Source organism: Vanessa tameamea, chromosome 18 (assembly GCF_037043105.1).
Source record: "Vanessa tameamea isolate UH-Manoa-2023 chromosome 18, ilVanTame1 primary haplotype, whole genome shotgun sequence".
Lineage (NCBI taxonomy): Eukaryota > Metazoa > Arthropoda > Insecta > Lepidoptera > Nymphalidae > Vanessa > Vanessa tameamea.
In genome coordinates, this window is record NC_087326.1 from 2,966,907 (window position 1) to 2,986,299 (window position 19,393).

Genomic DNA, 19,393 nt, shown 5'->3' on the forward strand with positions numbered 1-19,393 from the left:
GAAAATTGTGATGGTTAAAATAATTACTATTAATTATCTTTTACAGGGTGTTTTTTATTTGAATTCATTATTATTTAATTTATTATTGCATTTCAAAACTAAACAAATATTACACAATTTTAAGAGCCTTTTCATGAAACTCAGCAAGCAAATTCTTCATATCTTCAAACCCTGATATCTCCTGAGCTTGTTCTAAAGGAAGCCATTTGAAATCCTGGTGCTCATTAGACAGAATCACATTCTGATCAGGGTCTTTTACTTGGGCTAACCAATACACAACGGCTTTTGGTTTACCTTTGACTTGATAATTTAAGGTTTTCGAAATGTCTTTGTATATCTGCAAAAATTACAACAATGAAGTAAAAACATGAAAGGTTTTACTGATTCAATATAATGTTATTTGCTTGTTACATGCTATACATATTTTACTATAAAAAATAAGAAGTTAATTTGTGTTTATTGTTTTTTACTTTTAAATATACTTCTCCTCGAAGGGAGAGGAGGCCTTAGCCCAGCAGTGGGAAATTTACAGGATGTTAATGTAATGAAAATGTAATACTTTTCTATCCTTTTTATGCAAATTATGTTCCACTACTATACCTCCAATTCATTTTCTGATAGGCCTGCCTCTTCTTTGGTCTCCCGTAATGCAGTAATCCAGTCAGATTCTCCAGGATCAACATGGCCTTAACATTTTAGAGTTCACAAAATGATTCAAAAACTCCCATTATGAATATTAATTAATATATATTAATAAATAATATTTATTTATTACATATAAAAGGAAATTTAAGTACCTTCATATTAAATAATGCTAAATCACAATGAAAAAAATATTTGCCTGCTATGTCAGGATTTTATTTTTGCTTTATTATTCAATAAAGATTTGTAAAAAATCTATTACTACAAATAGTTGTTGTAGTATTGTTCAAATATCAGAAATATAATACCTTTTGGAGGAGTCCAGTGATGTTCTCCATATGAAGTTTGAAGTAAAAGAAAATTTATTATTTGATTACTTTTTTTATATATTACTAAACCGGCTGCTCTCGTTGGTGACATGTTTAACTTACTGTTGTTCTAGAAATAAAAGTACTTATTTCAATTATAATTACTTTTATAAAATATTAACTCACAAAAAATCGACTTATGTGTTAAATATGTTGCAAAAGTAATACTTTCAACTCAGTAATAAATAGTTATTTTCTTACTCTTATTATTATTTGGAATATAAGATATTTATACTACATAGTACATACAATTAAGTTATTATAATTTAATTATACGTTTAGTTCTGACATTGTTATTGTCACATTCTTGATCTTGCAAATACTATTTGTATTTACATAATGATAATGACTTTTTCAAAACGACTTTTAATTTTAACTATCCATTTTTTAAATACATTTTATTATAAATACATACATATATATTTTAATTAAAAGATTATTTTTATTGTTACATATTTATATGCATTTCTTTTTCACCACATTTTTAATCTGTGATTTGTTCAAACAATATTTGTGAAGTATGTTTTAAAACATAATAAAATTTACAAATATTTTATCCTAATTAAAATTAAAAATAATAATAAGGGATTTTATATTAGTAGCTACGTTCAATTATTATTTTTTTATTTCAAAAAAAGTTTTCATTTGTACTCAAGTTTGAACGTTTTTTCTGCGATCATTAAAAAAAAAAACATTTCAAACTGCAACGGCGAAGTGACAACAACTGTTGGAACAATTATTTTCAAATCATTAGTTCGCTAACCGAATTGTATTATAGTATTTATAATTTATGCTTTATTTTATTATGATATTATCAATAGCATCAATATAAATAATTACTGTGTTCTTGTAATAAAGTGGTTCATTTAAAAGAGTTTACAATGTTACGAAAATGGAAAATATTACTTGCAAACTGGGTAAATATTGAAAAAGTATTACTCTTATTTAATTAGATATTCACTTTAAACTTTATAATAAAATTTATGGTTTGTAAATAGAATTTCGCTCATATGGCTTCTTTGTCTTACATTTTTTTTAACCGTTCGCACAAACGCCAGGTGCGTTATTTGCAATACGTGAGGTCAAATATAGATATTTTGAAATGCTTGTAGCATGACGATATTATATATTTACATCTAAAATTTTTAAAGTAATTCATTTTATTATTTTTAAATATTTATATATTATTGATTATAAAGTATTTCAATAAATTTTGGAATAGTTGCATGCAGATACAGAGTCAGTTTAATCTATGAAAATAAAATGCAAATTATGTAATTTCTTTCAGATTAACTGCTACTTTGATAACAGGATTCAAAAAGATTTAGCAATTACTGTTGATTCTCTTCTGAATATAATTTCTCATTTACGAGAAAATTTTAGTTTAGACGAGTCCAAATCTTCACTACTGGATGCAATTACAATTGAGGACTTTGTACTTGAAAAATATCCAGCTTTTAGATTTGAAAATGGAAAAACTGAACCTCGTACCGAGGAAGAAATATACTTGGCTGCAACATTGCTTCTATATTTTGTTTGTGTTAATTCTAAAGATATGAACATGAAGAGTGCTATGTGTAATAAGTTGTGTGCAGCTGATCAGGAAACTATATTGAAATTCAGCAAATGTTTAATGCAATGTCCTGTAATCACATCCTCAGATGTTTTGGCAGCTATTACAGGTAGCTTATTTGTAACATAAAAAAAATATATAAATTTCAGTTTAATATATAATGAATTCCATTAATGAACATTAGGGCTGACCTAGTATGTTACTAATACTTGGATTAAGCGACTCTGCTCTTTCATAACACTTCATACAATAACTTTAGAGATGATTATAAATAAACTATATAAAATAGAATTAAATTATTAAGTGTGTGTTTGTGTAAAATTATTATTAAGTAAAAACTGCAGAACTTTATGGAACAAAGTTACACATATGTATAAGAGGAACTATTGTTTAACTATTCAGACTGAGTGATGTTACTTGTTTATCTACATTAAAAAAAAATAAAGCTATGTCAATTTTCATATTTATAAAAACAACAAAATTAAATTATTATTAAAAATGTATATATTCCACAAATTGCATAAGTTTGAACATTGATAAAGTTTTTATGCATTTTTTTAGAGGCCTGCGGGCAGGATGTAGCTGCTGCTGAAATGAATCACAATAAAGTGGCAGAAACGCCTCCAGCCCTTCGTTCGTTACATGGTGAAGTAAGACGGTTACAGGCTGCACTTGACGCTGAGCGTTTTGATCGGACCTACCTTCAAGATGAACTTACTCGGACTAATTTAAAAATGGAGAAACTTTGTGAGTGATTTTTTTGTATGAAATTTTATTTCCCTTTTTTATTTTAGTATTGGATAATATCTGAGCTAAGATGCTTTATTAAATAGGTCAGACATAGGTCAAATGTTCAAATCAAAATGAGGAATAATGATTTTTCATGGTTAATTTGAATAATTATACAGAACATAATATATAGTTACATTTAATTCACAGTAAAAGACAAGGAGCAGTACAAGCAAGATATTAATAACTTAAAGGCTAAGATATCCTCGTGCTGTGGACAAGAGAATGAAACAAAAGGCGAAGAGACTTTAAGCAACAATTCAGCCAAGTTACTTAAGCAGTTGGAGCAAACTGAACAGAGGTTGGTGAATGTTCAGGAGCAGTTGGAGGATGTGCAATATGAGAGAGACACATATAAAAATAAGGTAGGTATCTTTGCAAAACATTATAACATATTCTTTCTGATATATGTTTTTTCCCTTTTTTATTAAGGTTCTGTAGTTATAACATTATAACATAATCTATACACAAAAGTATTTTCAGAATTTATTGGTGGTTCTTTCAGAAAGGACTACTGCTTTTTCTATCTTAACTAGTGTAGACTTGTGGTAATAATATTCAAATAATAAATGAAGTATAAACTATGAAGTATGTACACTCTTGTTCTTCGGAAAGTATGTAAAGCCGTTGGTCCTGTGCCTGAACTTTTACTGGTCGTGTCGGATTTGCCTCCCACGTCGAGAGTGAGCGAATACAGAGTAGACCTGTTTGCACAAACTTGAACACTATAATATGTCAGGACGGCATCATCAATATTATATATTTGAAAGTTTGTATGTCTGTTACGCAATTGCGCAAAAACGGCTGCATGTATTTGCACAGATCTTACTGCTAAGTGGAAGCTGGCTGCCAGCCCCCTCCTTACACGCGGGGTAAGCCGCGTGCGGGTCCTAGTAGTTTAATAGAAAGAAAGTATAAAGAGTATTTTATTTATTATGTTAAGTATTTTTATATTTATATTAATTTATAAAAATGCTGCACGTTCCAACTAAAAACGGCAGACTTGAGTTTAAGTATCGTCTTTCACATCGACAGTTGGATGAACTGAAGCGCGAGCGAGATAAATGGTTTACTATAAGTCAGCAAGAGTCTAATCGCGCTTCGCAACTGGTTGAGGAGTTAGAGACAGAGCGTAGTCAAGTACATTCATTACGTGAGCTGGTCACGGAACTGAGACAGCACAACCGTCTTAATGGCTTTGATTCCAGTCAGCTGGAATGTGATGATGTAGATACAAGTGTACGGTCTTTGCCACATAATTCATGTAAGTTATAAATTAATATTTATTTAAAAAAAAAATACAAAAACGATATATGTATCTGTTATATAAACAGCTTTTTGCTGTGTTATCAAATATGTGTATGAAATAAAATTTTAGTCATTTACTGAAATTAGCTGTTGAAAAAAAATTATACTATACATGTTTCAGCAAACTAATGCTGATCGAATATTATAGTTAATATATATCATCTATACTCACAAGGGTATCCCTTATATGACCAAAAAAAAATTTTTTTTGAGTTTCGTAATGCATACCCTCTATTTTTTTTATAAATGCTAAAACATACTCAAATATGAAATTTCAGCTGTTTAACATGATCGCAACCCGTGCCGACCAAGCTACAAAGTTTATTAAAAGTCATCTATTTACCTGATAGTTTTGTCCGCTATAAAACTAACATAAATATATATCAAACTATATATAAATACAACAAATGAAGTGAATAAGAATTAAAATAAAATAAGATAAACATTATTCTTTAGTTAAAAAAATGAAATAATAATAATAAGTCAGGGGTAACTGATCTTAAATGTAGTTTTTTACAGTCTGCATACAAACTTTTATGTTCCTGGACACAGTACAACAAAAATTGTTTTTACTCTATTTCAACTGTAATAATTCTGTTAAAATCTTACATTAATTTGATCGCCCTTTCAGCAGAGTCATTTACAACGATCAAACGACTTATTCTAATTTTAGTTTCCAAAAAAGTAGCATTACCATTCCAAGAAGAAAACTGTCGTCGATATGTAGTCGAGAAAGAAATAGTTTGCTCTTTTCCGACACAAAATCATCTAGTGTTTTAAAGAAAAAACAATTTAAATAACAAAAATAAATACACCAAGTAATGTAAAAAACGCATAAAAAATTAGCTTATCGAACAATTTTTAGGTCAGTTCTTCCTTGGATGAAACTTAGCGTTTGCCAAAATCTGAGTTTTAATGTTTAAGTTGGAATCACATTCATCTGTTAATATCTTCATCATTAAAAAGTGATACAGTGACTGTCTCTTAACATAAATACCATGAGTGATGGCTAAATTTGCTTATATAAACTTTATAAATTTTTACATTAATTTTCATACTCTTTAAGCGCCTTTACGAAGCACACATTTTGGATAGGAGCTTTAGTCGCCTTAGTGCATTCGAACAAAACAAATCAAAATGATTCTAATATTTTATTCTTTATTCAAGTAGGCTCATAATAGCACTTTTGAATCGTCGTGCTGCCACTGGTTCGGAAAGTAGAGTTTACCAAGAAGAATCGATAAGAAACTGAATTAAGTCTTTTCCACCATTTAAATTGTAGAACTTTTGTCAATAAAGTACAATTAAATTAATATATATCCTTCATGTGAATCAAAAATACTAAGTCACCTCTTCTTTATCATTAATGTCTTGTAGGAGTAATGTGTTTTTTTAACGTTAAATTTAAATTACTATTAATAAAATTATAAATATAGGAACGACTACATCCATCTCCAAGAAGGATGTTGAATACATTGTGAATTCGGAAACTAGGTGTTAGAAGTTTACCTTTCCTCCTCGAGCCCATACAATGATGGTCTGGTCACTGCTTTTTTCGAAAGGATGTATAATATTGTAAATATATGTAATATTGTTGTAAACATATTACGTCGTAGCTTTAGTTGTTTTAACTTTAATATTTTGCCATCCCAAAAGTCTGTGACTTCGTCAGGTACATTTTTCTGAAAGTCAGTCTTTTTTGCTTCTGTCCTGGATTTTTTTATCTTCATAATAATTCTCTGAACCGAGGATTTATTAATTTCTGCTCAGAATAAGCGCTTCTAAAACCGAATGAAGAATATAAACGGAGTCTTATGGTTAATGGGCAAAGACCTAAAGATGCGTCAAGTTCAGGTGTTATAACATTATTTCCACCTCTTTTTGGGTCAGAAATGCCTTCGTCAGAATTTTTGCTTTGTCCCGAAATATAAAGCACTCCCTAATCACAAGATTTGCACTTTACTGACAGTCAGCTTAACTTCGCGAATACCGTACAATAAGACTGCGTGAACTTTTCGATTATATGGTAATTTTGCACCTTTTATTTTATTGCACTAATAATCTTAAAAACAACGTAAAAAATGAAAAATAAAATGCGTAGTTAGAGGTCGCAGTAGAATATTATGGAGAAGTTTAAATCGCAAGTCGGCACGGGTTATCGTTAATAAATCGGGCTTATATTTTTTTCCAGACAATATTGGGTTGTTACTAAAGTTTTAAGAAGGTATGCGTAAAAATATATCGAAGTTGAAATTTAAGGGACACTCTAAATTACTCATTATAAATGTAAAAGTATCTCTGTCTGTCGCTCTTTCACGGCCAAACCAATGAACCCAATTTGACGAATTTTGGTTTGAAGCAAGCTTGAACTCCAAGAAAGGACATAGGCTACTTTTTTGCCTCATATATAACAACCAAACCCAAAAACATGAGCAAGGCCGCGGGCGACAACTAGTTTTTATATATAGAGATTATTTTTTTGTGATAAATTTACTTGATATTGATCGCAATTCTAAGAAACAAATTTGTTATACTCATTTTTGTATGCCAATTTTTTTTTAATTATGTAAAAATATTTTTAAAATGAAGTAATGTAAAAATCTTTCAAAAATTAATATTTTTCTTATTTAGCTATATGCAGTGAGGTTTGCGCAAATGTTATTGAGGTCCAGCTTAGTGAGGAACGCGCAAAAATAGTGCTTCTCAAACAACAGATAGAATCGTTACAGGTAAACAATAATTAAAAATAAATTAATTTGAAAGTTATACTATGTAGTTATGAGAACAAAAAATGTAATTGTTGTCGTAGTTGTTTGATTATTTAAGTCTTTAGAATGCTTTTATTAGGTCTTTATTAGCCTTAATACTTGGTTTAATATGGGTTACAGGATCAATTAAATGATTTGACAAAGAAATCTGAAGAAGAAAGTCAAAATTTTGCGCAAATTATGAGCGAAAAAGACACGGATATCTTTAATTTAAAACATCGTATTAATGAGGAAATAGAAGAAAGGAATGCATTAAAATCCCATTATGAAAACGAATTCACAAAGTTAAATAATGAAGTCAACGAATTGGAACAGAGGTTAAGAGACACGGGAGAAAATTCGAGGAGAATAATCGATTCGAAAATGAAAGAGATACAAATATTACAGGAGGAGAAAATGTCACTTCTCCAAAGTTTATCTGATGAAATATCAAAATTTGATAACATCATTAAAGATCTTAAAACAGAAATAGATACAGAAAAGACATCTAAGTTTAAAATGAGGGATGAATACGAAAAACAAATGATGAAGCTAAAAGAAAAGGTGTCGAATAGAAATAATGAATTGGTAGAGTTGCAGAATAAGATTTTCGAAAAGGGTGAAATGATTGAGGAGCTGCAAGGCGACCTAAGAAAAGAAAAAGAATTATCTAACAAGTATCTCAATGATGTCCAAAATTTGAATACTCAAATCCAAGAAATTGAAAATAGTTTAAAGGAAAGGACTGACGAAGCATCAGATCTAAAGGAGCAATTGCAGCAATATATCACGTTCAATGAAACTTTGAATAAGGATATAAATCATGTTAGGTCTTGCCTATCAAAATCGAATAGAGAAAGCAAACATTTAGAAGAATGCAATGAAAAACTAAATATTGAATTGAAAAATCGGGAAATTAAAATCGAACAGATAGAGAAAGAATTCGATTACCAAGGAGTTATATTTGACGAAGAAAAGAAAAAATTGCAATACAGCCTAGACGAAATTAATGCAACAGTTGATGCCTTAAAAAATCAATTGCAAAATGAAATCGAATATAAAATAAGCATTGAAGATGAAAGGCAGAATTTATCAGACAATATAAATAAATTAGAAAAAGAATTAACAACAATAAAATCAGAGAATATAAAAATTGATAAGGATTTAATTGAAGAAAAAGAATTGAATGAAAAGCAAAAAGAAGAATGCGAGAAGTTGAATATAGTTATTAAACAACTAAATGAACAGGTATCTGAAAAAGAGTCTGCTTTAAATCTAACTAAAGAACTCTTGGCAAAACAAAAACGTGAATTTGATGAAGAGTTTTGCAAAAAAGAAGCCATTATTGATTCCACAAACAGTACTTTATCTACTGCTGTAGCAGAAAGAGATAATTTAAAACATAAATTAGATACAATAATTACTGAAAAACAGTATTTATTAAAAGAGATTCATGACAAGGAAATTAATATTTTGACATTACAAACTAAATTTGACCAGTTATCTAATTTAGCTGATGAAAATAAAAGTAGTAAGTGAATGATTTATGATATACTTAATCATAAATGCCTTAATTTTCCCTTCTATTAATTATTTATATTAATCAATATGTTTATTTTTCAGTTATAAAAAGACTCGAAGAAGATATAATAGAAAAAAATCAAGCATATGATGCTCTGCAAAAGAACTTTGACAATGAAACTACTAAACTTATGACAAAATTAAATGAAATGGAAGTAACTATGAAAGATTTGAGATCAAAATCTAAAAATTGTATAGAGAATAATGAATTACAAATTGAATTACTTAAATTAGACATAGAGAAATTACAAGCATTGTTACAAAGTGAACATGAAAAGACATTGGTCATGGAAAATGAGAAAACGATTTTAATTCAGCAGCTGGATCAAATAAATGCTTTTAAAAATGAAATTGAAAATGAATATTTGAACAAATGTGCTACATTAAATAATACAAGTGCCCAGTTAACTGAGGATATACTGAAGAAAAATGAGGAGATAAATAAACTTAAGCTTGAAGTTGATATTTTATCTAAAAATATTGCAGATAAAACTGGAGGTAAAATTTTTAATATGATATTTAATAAAAATCAATATAAAAAGTTAGAAAAGGTTTATGTTACATAGCTCTTGTTTTAAATTATTCTAGTTATTAAGTTTTTTGTGTGTTTGTTCCAGAAATAGACACTCTAAGGTGTAAAACTAATCAATTATTAGAAGACATCAATGAGAAAAATATACAAATTGAGGAGTTAAGTTCAAAAGTTCAAACATTAGAATGTTTGATTGATGAATCTAAAGATGAATTAAAAAATGTTATAAATAATAACTTGCAAGTAGTTGACGCTTTACAAAAAGAAAATAATCAATTACATTATACAATAGAGGAAGATAATAGCACTTATGAAATAATGGTTAAAGAAAAAGATCTGATTATAGAGAACCTTGAAAGGGAATTACAAAATAAGCTAGAAAGTCTAGAACAGTTAATGAAGGAGCATGAGAACGAAAAACTAGTGATAGAAAAGTTTAAAAGCAATATGCAGGAGCATATTAATACAAAGAACACTCAAATTAAGGAATTGACTGATAAAATACATGAATCAGAAGCTAGCTTGCAAGAAAAGGAATTATTGTTGAAAACTTTGAATTCAAAAATTAATGTTCTAACAGATGAAAAAGATAAATTAAATGTAGAAATTAATTTACTAAGAAAAACATGTTCTGAAAGTGCTAACACATGTGATCTTTTAAAGAAAAATCTCATTGCAGAAAAAGCGGTGAGAGATTCTCTTGAAAATGAAAAGCAAGATTTAATTGATGAAAACGAAGATTTATTAAAAAAATTAGCAAGTGTTGAATCTGAATTCAAAAATGTTGTATCTGAAAAAGAAAGTTTATTAAATGAAAAAGCAATTTTAGTGCAACAAATTATGGAGGAAAGATCTGTTCTGAAAATAGCAGATGAAGGAAAAGAAGCGATGCTAGCGGAGAAAAGAAAAATTGACAAACAGCTAGAAGAATTAAAAGAAGAAAATAATATGTTGGCACAGGCGAAAGATTGCCTCACGCAACAGCTTGTGGAAGAAAGACATTCTAAGGAATTAGCAGAACAAGAAATAAAGAATATTAGCGAAATAAAAGCTGCTTTAGAAACAAAATTGAATGACGAAACAAAAATTATATTAGATTTAGAAGAAAAAAATCAAATCTTAACAAGAGATATTAATATTTATAGCAACAAATATGAAAACGAAAAATGTTTAGGTATAAGTTTGATAGATGATATTAATAAGCTAAAACAAGATATAGAAAAAATGTCTCATGAATATGAAAGTCTGGTCTCTAATTTGAAAGAATCAGAAAGAGAGTTGCTAGATCAGAAAAATACTGTAGAACTTTTAACGAAAAACAAAGCAACACTTGAACAAGAAAAAGAATCATTAACGAAAATGTGTGATGAGTTAAGAGATCAAATGCAAAAAAGTAATGAAATTCTTACTGCAAAAATTAACAATAAGCAAGAAGAAATAGATGAACTGAAAATTGATTTAAATTCAATGAAATCTGACTACAAAAGTATGTGTTTTTTACTTAAACATATATTTTGATTTCTTTAGAGGATAATTTATATATTTAAATATTTTATTTCAGCTCTAGAAGAAAATAATAAGCAAATTAACACTGTTCTAAATTGTGGGTTTATCAAGATATTAGATACTATTAAAAAGGATGGAATATGCTTAGATGTTTTACAAAAGTTAGAACATTTTGAACAAAAACAAAATATTCAAGCTGATGTGTGTTGTGATGTTCTTCTAAGTATCATTAGTGATTTATCCTCGGAGATAGCGATGAAGAAAGACATTGAAAATAAGTTGAAGGAAAATGATACAGTTGTTAAAAATGTATCAGAATTGCTTGAGAACAAGGAGAAGCGGATTGCAGAGTTGGAGGATGAGATTAAGAATATTCAAAAAGAGATAGGCGAATCTAAAAAAGGTAAGGGCATTTTTATATCAAATTTCCTCAGACAGTTAAATAATTGAGGAACATTTAACATTTTACTTTTTAATTATTGTTACTGTGTTAATTTCAAGTAAACTTAGCAGAAGAGGAAGTAAGTTTAAAGACATGTATTTAAATTTCCTTAGGAATTAAATTCGCGTACGTTATTCTTCGGTTTCAAACAATGTCAGTGCAGAATCTTTTTGTAGATTTGTATAAAAACATTGTAAATAATAGAAACTTGGTGAATGAAAATATGCTTATACAGGCAGAGAGATGCTCTGGTAATTGATAATGCAGCTCTACCACTGTGGCAGAAATTAATGTACTACAAAGTACAATTACTATCAAAAGTTCTGTATTGTTAAAATATAGAGGTTACTACGAGTTTATGATTTCCATGTGTTTGTCACTAAGGGTGATATTCGGAATTCTTTTAAAACGGAAAATTATATAGAGAGGCCATTGTCTTCAGTGCTAAACCACGTCACGGCTAAACCATGTCATGTCATCACTCTGTCTGTCTGAGTTATTTTCGCATTTATAGTATTAGTTGTTTTTTATTTATAAATATTATTCAGCCATGGGGGAAGGACCACCATTATTTGACTAAATTTAACTAAATGTATTGTATTTCTTATTTTTAATTATTATGCTTATGGTTAATTCATATTTTCAATAATTACATTGTGTAATATGATAATGCATGGTGAGACTACTTTTGCCTTGATAATTTTGAAATGTAATATTTTATTTTGGATGTGATATTGTATCTACTGTTGATTGTCCAAATAAAAATAAAATAAAATAAATATATTCCTACATATTTAAATTTTAAAATGAGAAAAAAAAACATGAGAAAATAATGGACAAAATATTCGCCAGCTACATAATCATAGTACAGTCTTTATTAACTGTAGAATTAGCATAATTCATTTATTTTTATATGCCTAAAAAAGTATCCAGGTAGGATAGTTATTTCAATATAATACTTTAAAAAATGACAATAGAATTAATAATTATTAAAATATAAACATCGATCATTAAAATAAAAAATGATACATTTACAGAGTTCTCTAAACAAAATGACTCATATAACACCTTAATAGAGTCAAAAGTAAGCGAAATTACGCAGTTACAGTCTGAAAACCAATCGCTCAATATCGAGCTAAATGATCTTAAAGTTCAGTTAGATGTCAAAGTTCATTCTCTGAAAGACAAACTTGTTGATAACGAGAATTTGACGGATAAACTGAAGGAAACGTATGAAAATCAGATCGATAATTTGAATATGATGATATCGAAGCTAACCAATTATTTAAAAGAGAAAACAACAGAATTGGAAGTAATGAGGGTTGAAAAGGAAAGATTACAAAATACGATAGAAGACAAAAATAAAGGTAACTTTTATATAACAATAGTCATCCCAACAATAATTTTACTATCAGTTACAATCAAACTATGATTCATTTTTCAATATAGCATATAATTAACTTTGTGTCTTATCATATAAACATAGATAATTTTTGTTGTTGATTATAAAAAAAATATTTCCGTGCGCATATGTTGTAGAAAGCCATCATTATTATTAAGAGATATTTTTACTATTCTAGCTCTGAAATCCTTAGAAGATGATTTGATAATTCAAAAACAAAATCAGGATAAACTCATAACGGAATTTGAATCTGAAAGACTTGTACTTAAAAATATGATTACAGTTACTGAATCTGTCATGGAAGACCAGAAAAATAGTCTTAATAATGTTATATCTGAGCATGTTAAATCAAATGAAGCTTTAGAAAGGGAACTAACTACAGTGAAAGCTGTACTTGACTCTGAAAGAAGTAAATTTGAAAGAGAACTAAGAGAAAATGAAATTAAAGCGAAGACAGCATTTGATACAGTGTTTAAAGATTTAAGTGATGTGCGCAAGGAAAAAGAAGTTATAGAAAATGATTTTAAATCACAAATTAACCAACTTAATGACAAAATTATGTCATTAGAGCAAGGTGTTCTAGAAAAGACTTGTAAAATCGATACCTTGAACGATGAAAATAAACAGTTGATTGAGAAGTTGGAGAAACATAAAGAAGGTAAAACATATTATATTATTAAAAAATCAATTGATGTTCTTAAAGTATTTATAATTTATAATTGTTTAAAATATTTCATATTTCAGATATTGTTTTGTTAGAAGAAAAAAGCAATGAATGGAAAATTAAAAAAGACAGCATTGAAGTTGAATTCGAAAGTAAATTAAAACGATTAAACGACGATTTGGGAAAGCAATGTAAACATGCAAACGATTTAGAAGTTTTACTTGAAATCAAATCAAAAGAAAACAATGAAATGGACATGAAAGTGCATGACCTCGAAGAACAAATAAAGAAAATAGTGGAAGAAAAAGAAGTTGTAGAATCAGATAGAAGTAAATATGAGAATGAAATTACTGAATTAAAGGCAGATTTAGAAAATCATATTATTGAACAAAATGAAATTTGCACAGAATTGAAGAACGAAAATGTACAACTCCTTGAAGTAATAAAAGAGAAAAAATTAGGTACTTTAGGATAATTTATAATTTAATAAATAATATATTTAGCTTATACAAATTTTTCAAGTATATTTACAATTTTTTTTTACAGAAATTTTGAAATTAGAAGAGTGTTTGCATTCACAAATGGCACAGCAGAATGAGGACAATATCAAAGAAAAAATAAATCTCGCAAACAAATGTTCTATTTTAGAGGAATATCAAGGTAAAGCAGAAACTGAACTTGAAAATCGTCAAAAAGAGATAAATATTCTTCAAGAAGAAATTAAAACATTGACATCTAAAGCCTCTGAGGAAGTGACTCAGAGAGACAGAATCTTAACTGAGATTAAAGAAGAAAAGGATGCTTTGATAAATAATTTAAATGATCAATTGAAACAATTACAAGATTCCATTGATGATTTGAAAACCCAAGTAAAAATACGAGAAACGGACATTAAAATTATTACGAACAAGTTGAATGAGAGAAACCAGCAAGAGGGAATAATTAAAACATTAAGGAAAGAAAATGAAGAACTATATAAAGCGATGGGGCAAATTGAGACTTGTAAGTTGGCTGATATTTAAATATAATAGTGATCAACTGATCTCGATAACTATTTTTAAGCATATCCAAATATATTACACTACATTTTATACTTTTTTCTTTTAGTTGCTGTTGTAAGTCAAGATAAATCATGTCCCAAATGTTCTGGACAAGCTGACACAAATCACCGCGACCTTCACCTACAGGTAGATAACACTTCTTCAGACACACATTCGTCCATAGAAAGCTACAAAACCATATCTGACTTAGAAAAAATCATTCATGACAAAAACCGGACCATTACATCCCTTCAAAGTGATATCACCTATTTAAAATCATTGATAGCTGAGTCTGAAAACAAACTTCTAGACGTTTCCAAGGACTTGGAAATGAGCAAAGAAAATTGTCAGCAACTATCGAATCAGCTAAAAAAAATTGTTCACCAAAAGAACGAAGAAATAGCTGAACTCAAAAAGCAAGTGACCAAAATGAGCGTCACTGAAAACAGAGCTAGTCAAATTATAAAAGTCTCCGCCAAGTACCAAGCTATAATATTAAAGAGAATAGCAGAAATCAAGTCGAACACAGTACTGAAGGAGTTGACGAACTTCGGAAATTCAAATTCTGATAATGACATCAGAAGGAGCTTGAACGCAGGCACTATCACAATGGAAGACTTGGAGAACTTCTTGGAAACTACCGAGAGGCACATACGGCGTTGTTCGGAGAAACAGGTCACATTGCAAAAAGAAAGGGATAGGTTGAGCGACGTTAATAGGATTAACGAGTCAGAAATAATAAACATGAGGAAGTTCCTAACGGAATTGTCCGTCAGCATTAAGACGTTTAATTCTGTGAGGGAATTGTACACTCAAAAACTGAGCAGAGTTATATCTCTACAGCGGACAGTCAGACGAGAGATATTGAGTCTCGACGGCCATATAACGGACTCCATGATGTGTAAATTGGAAAGAGGATATGCTGCGGTGATGCAGGATTTATCCGAATGTGCGTTGAATCTGGAGAGATGGATCGAGCGTTGCATTTCGAGGACTATATCCGCGGAAAAGATTAAACAGGCGTTTACAAGTGACGTCGACCGAGTGTCCCTAGCGTCCGGCAGCTTCCAGAATACGAGTTTGGAAGTCCAATTGGACGAGTTACAAAATTCATTCCAGAAGCTTTTAGAAGAAGTAGCCCGAGCGCAGAAAGGAGAGGGTGCTAAAGATCCTCAATCCGTAACGGTGATGGAGGTCCGAGCGGAATACGAGGACAAACTCAACAGGATGAAGGCGAAAATGGTCAGTATCCTCCCCATACTGTTCTTGATACTTGCCTATCAGGTGGTGTGGTGGTTCTACTTGCAAATGGACTATTGGTGAATGATATTTTGATTTTGAATCGGTGTGGCTTACTCGCTGTGACGACTTGTGAAGTCTTATTTATTTAATAAAGTATGTTTTAATGGATGCTTTTGTTTTATTTACATTGTTTTGATATAGAGTGTTCATTAAAGCATAATGTAGTTTAGTATATTTTTGAATTTATGCCTTACGACGACTCGAAAAGGTAACTAGAACTTTTATATAAGCATGAGCATGATTTATTTTGCATCTTAGCTTATGCTATATGGGTATATACAGCATGGTTTCAGGGATATACAATAAATATTTATAACGCAACATCCTAAAAATCCGTAGATTTTTGTGTTAAGTAAAATTTAATTGTGATATTCGATTTTCAGAAACAACTCTGTCACGAGCAGATAGCATTGTTTAAGGAGAAACATAGAGAGGAAGTAGAGTCTCTTGAATTGGAACTGCAGAAAGCCCACCACAAGTTGCGTGAGTCGAGTAGGGCGTATGAGGAACACATCAAAAGTCTGACAACGGACCTTTGGAATGTCGGAGAAAAGTTCCTAGTCAAGAAGGACGAAGCTGATTGGTTAAGAAAGAAGCAAAATTATGGGTCCCTGATGTCGTTACAACACGTGCACTCGGTATGTATCAGAAATGTTTTATCTAAGAGAATAGTCCTTAGAGAAATATAAGCAACACCTTATAATTATTTGAGTTTCCTTAGAAAAGAGACAATATGACAAGTAATTAGAATACGTGAATATCAATTGATGATTGTAGGTTCAAACCCGGGGCTGAGATTACAGATATTTTATGTGCTTATACAGTTCAATTCGTGCTCGGCGGTTAAGGGATAATTTTAAAAGTACATACCTAACTTTAATAAATATAAATAAATAATAAATTTAAATAATTACTTAAAATTTACATAGTGGTAGGGCTTTGTGCAATCAAGCGCGTCTGGGTAGGTATCACCCACTCACCATAAATATTTTAACGCCAAACAGAAGTACTTAGTAATGTTGTGTTCCGGTTTGAAGGGTGAGTGAGCCAGTGTAACTACAGACACAAAGGATGTAACATCTTAATTCCCAGTGATGGTGGCGCAGTGGCAATGTAAGAAATGGTTAATATTTTTTACGCGCCATTGTCTTTGGGCGGTGGTGCTCACTTACAATCAGGTGGCCCAGTTACTCGTCCGTGTAACTATATCTAAATTTTTTTTGATATAGTTACACTTTTTTTGTTTATACTAAAAATACGTACTTTAAACGTACGTTTTTTTTTTATTTATGATGAGAAAAGACCGGGGAAAAACGTGCCTAGTTTTCCTATTATTAAAATATATTCTATATTAGTACTGACATGGAAATAATACATTTTTCCAGTCCGGTCTCGCCCCTCAGCCGGAGGAGCCATCTCGTCCCTCCGACACGCACTCGCTACGATCCTTGCCCGTTTCTAAGAATAACCCTAAAGGTAAGTCGGCTAGTTATTTTAAAATAAGTCTTTGCATCTCAACTTACTTGACAGGTTATAAATATTCATACTTTTACATGTAGACACCTATGTATTTATATTTTCTGTGCATCGAAAAACGTCACGTAATCCCGCACGCGGCGCGTTGCAGCGGAGGCGCGCGCGCTGCAGATGTCGGACGAGGAGGGCGAGGTGTTCGACAACCGCTGCCTGCGCGAGCTGCGCACGCCGCACGAGCCGCGCCGCCTGTCCGAGCTGCGCTGGCGGAACTCGCTGTGCCCGCCGCACCTCAAGAGCTCCTACCCCGCCGAGACGCAGTTCGCGCCCGCCGTGCACGAGGACGACATCAAGGTGCGCCCGCTGTGCTCGCTGCACTCGACGCTCTATTCCGTTGTGCCGGAACCACGTGGTCCCAAAGGCTTTGTCTCTATATATTTTTATATAAATATAACTGAAGGTAGACGGTCATATAAGCCACGTTGTCAATGAGTGGCCATCTTTGTCATTAGACATTGTAAGAAAATTAATTCACGTCACGCCTTGTATAGCGAACTATGAGATCTAAGGTGTGTTTTGTTCATGTAATGAAACTAGCTTATATTTACATATAAAACTAGCTCACGTTTACATAAAATATATTCTCAAAATCGAAAGACTTGTCACACTAAGTTTGTCTATAACTAAACAGTCATACCGACGTAATTCCCGTTACCATAGCAGTCCTCGACATAATATTTTTTGGCAGAATTTTATACTTTGCACAATAAATTGAATTTGAGGAGCTCCGAAGATAGATCCAATCGTTTTCATTACTCTTATAACGATATTTGATTTTTAGTGTACAGGAAATATGTCGCTGGGAGGAAAACAAAGGAAAGAAGTAGGTATTACGGTGTACAAGAAACCCGGACCACCGACGCCCAGCAAACAAGCGGGCAGACTCTCGGCAACTGTGAGTTTAAATCATACACGTTTTATATATTAAATGGCATATAGATCAGACAATAATTCAGGTTGTATATAATAAAGCATTATTTTGGAAAAATTCTGATCCAACTTTTGTTGGTTATTTTCTCTTTATATACATATATCGTGAGAAAATTTTGTAGTTCAGGTGCTTTTATGATGTTTTGTAAATTATTATCTACAAAACATATTAAACACATATTGGGAATATAACTATCGCTTCCAGGTTATTGCAAATAAAATATAATAAGCCTTAACATTATTATTATTTAACAGAAACTTCGCACATAAAGCATGTCTGGTTTTAAGTATTTATTTCCGTAATGGTAGATTTTTGTCAATCATTGACCAAGTATTTATTATACTTGATTCTATTTTATGCTTGACTTTAAGTCGAAATAATTTCTAAAATCAGTTGAAATATTAGTTAGTATTAATAATTTAACTTATTCTAAATTTATTTCTTATGCTTCAGGACTCCGAACTACGCCAGTCGCTTCGAGTGGAAGTAGACCCTTCAGCTTCCCGCAAGACGAGCACTCCATCACGAATTCGATCACTATTTCGTTCTTCTAAAAATGATACAACAGAAGTAAGTTTTTATATTTATAATTTTATGACATATATTCCTGTCTATAAGTTGAATAAAATATTAAATACTTATTACATTTCTAACCTTCTTCTTCCAATCTTATTCTAAGATTCTTTACGCAACCCGCAACAGTTACCTTCTAAGCGAAGTGCCGAAAAGTGGTTGGACATTTGATTTCAATTATTTCATTTCGCTATCGTGAAAAAAAATACGTATAAACTACCACAAATGAACTTACACTAATATAGCAAATATGAAATTCATTGTATTGTATTTTCCTCAAGCTTCAGTTAAATAAATTGAACGTAATTTTTTTCAGGGTACACCTCGCAGCCGACGATTAAGTAACATTTTTAGAAAAAAATGAATGCAATTCATCCTGTTTTGTTTTATGATATTTTCGATTACATTTTATTAATTTATTACTTTGATGAAAGTGTTTTATTTAAATAAAATACAAAAA

The 19,393-nt window shown here is 30.5% G+C and overlaps 2 protein-coding genes across 4 annotated transcripts in view; one reads left to right on the top strand and one right to left on the bottom strand.

Moving 5' to 3' along the window:
• The window catches only part of LOC113400186 (putative leucine-rich repeat-containing protein DDB_G0290503), a 364,402-nt gene extending 345,036 nt beyond the window's left edge, over nt 1–19,366 (top strand). Inside the window, exons 1-21 of one of the 3 annotated variants that reach the window (XM_026639665.2) lie at nt 1,711–1,927; nt 2,299–2,692; nt 3,145–3,330; nt 3,523–3,737; nt 4,408–4,636; nt 7,312–7,409; nt 7,569–8,958; nt 9,051–9,506; nt 9,626–11,026; nt 11,102–11,449; nt 12,526–12,855; nt 13,069–13,548; nt 13,635–14,015; nt 14,101–14,556; nt 14,662–15,836; nt 16,280–16,534; nt 17,282–17,372; nt 17,524–17,723; nt 18,211–18,324; nt 18,814–18,930; nt 19,250–19,366. In XM_026639665.2, coding sequence (XP_026495450.2) covers nt 1,892–1,927; nt 2,299–2,692; nt 3,145–3,330; nt 3,523–3,737; nt 4,408–4,636; nt 7,312–7,409; nt 7,569–8,958; nt 9,051–9,506; nt 9,626–11,026; nt 11,102–11,449; nt 12,526–12,855; nt 13,069–13,548; nt 13,635–14,015; nt 14,101–14,556; nt 14,662–15,836; nt 16,280–16,534; nt 17,282–17,372; nt 17,524–17,723; nt 18,211–18,324; nt 18,814–18,930; nt 19,250–19,297 — 8,400 coding nt within the window. In that variant the 5' untranslated portion in view covers nt 1,711–1,891 and the 3' untranslated portion in view covers nt 19,298–19,366. Of the gene's footprint in view, nt 1–1,710; nt 1,928–2,298; nt 2,693–3,125; nt 3,331–3,522; nt 3,738–4,407; nt 4,637–7,311; nt 7,410–7,568; nt 8,959–9,050; nt 9,507–9,625; nt 11,027–11,101; nt 11,450–12,525; nt 12,856–13,068; nt 13,549–13,634; nt 14,016–14,100; nt 14,557–14,661; nt 15,837–16,279; nt 16,535–17,281; nt 17,373–17,523; nt 17,724–18,210; nt 18,325–18,813; nt 18,931–19,249 lie in introns of those variants that run through there. The other 2 variants (XM_064217668.1, XM_064217667.1) reach the window with 2 other exon arrangements.
• Nucleotides 51–1,137, bottom strand: Datp (Diadenosine tetraphosphatase). Its single transcript, XM_026639688.2, has 3 exons — nt 951–1,137; nt 601–686; nt 51–337 (listed from the first exon to the last, which is right to left on the bottom strand). The coding sequence occupies exons 1-3, from the start codon at nt 1,060–1,062 to the stop codon at nt 110–112; spliced, it is 426 nt and encodes a 141-aa protein (XP_026495473.1). The 5' UTR covers nt 1,063–1,137; the 3' UTR covers nt 51–109.
• Nucleotides 19,367–19,393: the final 27 nt, after the last annotated feature.